The sequence below is a fragment of the Henckelia pumila genome, unplaced genomic scaffold (genome assembly GCF_033568475.1).
Source record: "Henckelia pumila isolate YLH828 unplaced genomic scaffold, ASM3356847v2 CTG_544:::fragment_2:::debris, whole genome shotgun sequence".
Taxonomy (NCBI): domain Eukaryota; kingdom Viridiplantae; phylum Streptophyta; class Magnoliopsida; order Lamiales; family Gesneriaceae; genus Henckelia; species Henckelia pumila.
Window position 1 is genome coordinate 7,084 of NW_027331860.1, and position 3,347 is coordinate 10,430.

The window sequence follows — 3,347 nt, forward strand, 5'->3', positions numbered from 1 at the left end:
CTCACACCATCAGTTTTTATAAGTCTCTCAATTATTATAAAATCGTAGAGATTTATAAATATATAGATCATGATTTTTTGAAAAATTAAGAATTGAAATTTTCGATTATTTCAAACAATGTCGAAATTAATAACATATAAACAATACTTACTAGAGCCAAACTCAACAATCACTTGTTTTCACATGATCTCTTCAAATTTCGTCTGCGGAAGTTGGAGGGTAGGGTTTAGATAAAGTTTTGGGGGAATAAATCGGTATAACAGTCACTTGCATGGGTTAAATATGTTACATGCACTAATTCCGTTTATTTTAATGTCAAATTGAACAGAAGGATCAATTGCTGAAAACGTAAGAAAAAAGAAGGAATAAATTGGATCAATTAAAAAACAAGGGAGGAAATCGAGAATGCATCATAAAGGAGGGACAAAATTGAAAATTATCCCTTAATTTAATTTAATATTGAGACATCTGCTTCGATCGTCCGTCGAGGATACAGTAGTAATATCTTATTCGGTGCTCCATAGATCCGAAATAAAATCCGCCGGATATTTCCCAACCACCGCTGCCGCCTCCGATGGGTACCACCTCCGCCGCAAACGGCGATTCCGAATCCGCCGGCCTCTTAGTTCCCCACCCACCTCCGAAAATCCCCGGGGATTCCTTCCATTTGGCTTACATAATATACTTCACATTAGGCGCCGGCTACCTTCTCCCATGGAACGCATTCATCACTGCCGTTGACTACTTCGATTACCTGTACCCCGAAGCCTCCGTTGATCGGGTTTTCGCCATCGTCTACATGCTTGTGGGCCTCACTTCTCTGTTATTCATCGTTGCATTTGCCCACAAATGGAACTCTGTTGTGAGGATCAACCTGGGCTACGCGCTGTTCTTGGTGGCTCTTCTGGCTGTGCCTTTGATTGATGCTTGGTATGTGAAGGGAAGAGTTGGGGTATATGCTGGGTTCTATGGGACAGTTGCGATGGTGGGATTGTGCGGATTGGCTGACGGTTTGGTGCAAGGGAGTGTGGTGGGGAAAGCTGGTGAGTTGCCTGAGAGGTATATGCAAGCTGTGGTTGCTGGAACTGCTGCTTCAGGTGAAAATTTTCCTTCTTTTTTATTGTTTGATGCAAAATGTTTGGAGTTCTGAGTTTGCTGTGCAACAGTGCAAGACCACCAAATTGTTTGTTTCTTCTGTGATTTTGACGGTGCTATTTTTTTCTTTTCTTTTGTTTTCTTAAGTTTGTTTGCCAATTATGTGCAAAAGATTGGGTTATAGTGTTGATATGTGGAATTTCGTGTGAAGTGATAGTGTAATGTGTATAATTTTTTGTTTCTTAAAGATTTGTGAGGTTTTAGCAAATTTTGATGCTCAATGTGAATGGAAAAGAGTGATTGGATCGATCATAATAGATCAGTCTATCTAGGGGCTCCTGAATTAAGGCCAGTTAAGGTTTGATCAGCATTCCATCTTCTCAACCGTTTACGGGTACTTCTTTTATGGTGGCCGGGGTATAAATTTTTAGGTTGAAATTCAGAAGATGTTGTTTTATTGTTTGATTTAATCCATATCGATTTTTATTACCCTCGACATTGATAAGAGTTTAGCTTTAATTTAGAAACATAGAGGGGTTAAATTTTAGTTTAGTCCACACTGATTGTTTTTGTCCTCGATGTTAGTAAGAGCATAGCTTTTTCATGTAGAAACATGGAGTCCTGTCTATTCCATTATTTTACATGGTGTTCGAGAATGTCAACGTTATGAATCAACGGTAAGATGGATTGACATGTTTTGGTATATCTTAGTTGTAAGAGATTCTACATTTATAATCCTACTAAATGACAAACTAAGAGAGATCTGTAGCACATAATGGTTTGGCCAATCATTTGTTGAAGATCTTTAATCAAGTCCTGCGTTCAAGTCTTGCGAGTTCAACTACTTTGCGTAGCTGTTGTTTTTTCTGCCATAAGATGTGTTCGAAACAAGTATGTGCCAGTAAAATCTTAATAACTTATTGTCAAAGTGCAGGTGTCGTTGTCTCAGTTTTACGGGTTGTAACGAAGGCTTTATATTCTCAAGATGCCAGTGGACTGAGACGAAGTGCGAATCTTTATTTTATTGTCAGTATCACAGTGATGCTGTTGAACATTATTTTTTATAATTTAGCTCATAGGCTTCCAATTATAAAATACTTTAATGATTTGAAAACACAAGCTGTTAATGAGGAGAAGGAACAGACGGGTGACCAAACTGGAAAAGCGTGGAGATCTACCTTATGGGATGTTATGGGGGCCGTGAAATGGTACGGTTATGGCATTATGGTTATATATGTCGTCACATTAAGTATTTTTCCCGGATCCGTTACAGAGGACGTGCATTCTAACGTTTTGAAAGACTGGTACCCCATAATTTTGATCACTGGGTATAATTTGTTTGATCTAGTTGGCAAAACTTTGACTCCATTGTATCTCATGGAGAATGCAAAAATGGCAATCTGGGTGTGCTTTGGAAGGTTGTTGTTTCTACCACTTTTCTACATTTGCTTGCATGGTCCCGATCTTTTGAGAACTGAGGTTCCGGCTACCGTTTTAACATGTCTTTTGGGACTTACAAATGGATACTTCACTTGTGTATTAATGATTTTAGCTCCCAAAGCTGTCCTGTTGCAGCACTCAGAAACCGCAGGGATCGTGATTGTGCTGTACTTGGTTGCTGGTTTGGCAATCGGCTCTGTTGTTTCTTGGTTCTGGGTATTGTAAATTTCTGTAGAAACATCATGTAACTTGATCTAAGACAGACGGAAAATTGGCCAGTTGCGCTTCTCCGCCTATTACATTCTTATGATTTAAGATTTTCTTGCATCTGTATTACTAGAGCATTTGCTTGTATTTATGAATTGTGATTAATGATACTCAAAAATTGGTTATACATGTACTAGACTTCCTATTGCTTAGTTTTGTGTCATTTTGAACCTAAATGTTTGAAAATTCATTTAATATATGTAAATTGTGTGTTTTACTCAGTGTTTTAAAAGACGTAGCGTTGGTCTGTATCGTTTTTATCCTGTGATAGCGTAGCGTAAATAGCACAGCGCATGGCGTAAGCTATTCGTGCACGTCAATTATTTAGTTAAAAAAATGAAATATACTTATATAAGCAAATGAGTGAGATAATTAGTTATGAAATCATAATAATTTAGAAAGTCTTACAACTAAAACAAAATAATCTAAAAATAATCGGATCTAAGGTTCATCTTTACCTCGGAAATCAGCTCCGAAAAGTTTTCAATTCTAAATTGGCTCTAAGTTTTCTTCACTTGAGGACTTCTGAATCGGTTCTAGGGCTT

The 3,347-nt window shown here is 37.8% G+C and overlaps 1 protein-coding gene across 1 annotated transcript; it reads left to right on the forward strand.

Annotated features, from left to right (window-relative positions):
• Positions 1 to 463: 463 nt before the first annotated feature.
• LOC140873393 (equilibrative nucleotide transporter 1) lies at positions 464 to 2,929 on the forward strand. Its single transcript, XM_073276488.1, has 2 exons — positions 464 to 1,097; positions 2,030 to 2,929. The coding sequence occupies exons 1-2, from the start codon at positions 575 to 577 to the stop codon at positions 2,758 to 2,760; spliced, it is 1,254 nt and encodes a 417-aa protein (XP_073132589.1). The 5' UTR covers positions 464 to 574; the 3' UTR covers positions 2,761 to 2,929.
• The last annotated feature ends 418 nt before the right edge of the window (positions 2,930 to 3,347 follow it).

What these genes read in the sequence shown, in the direction of transcription:
- LOC140873393 (XM_073276488.1), top strand. Translation starts at nt 575, where the DNA reads ATGGGTACCACCTCCGCCGCAAACGGCGATTCCGAATCCGCCGGCCTC. An exon ending in TGCTGGAACTGCTGCTTCAG is followed by an intron (nt 1,098 to 2,029) that starts GTGAAAATTTTC and finishes GTCAAAGTGCAG; the next exon opens with GTGTCGTTGTCTCAGTTTTA.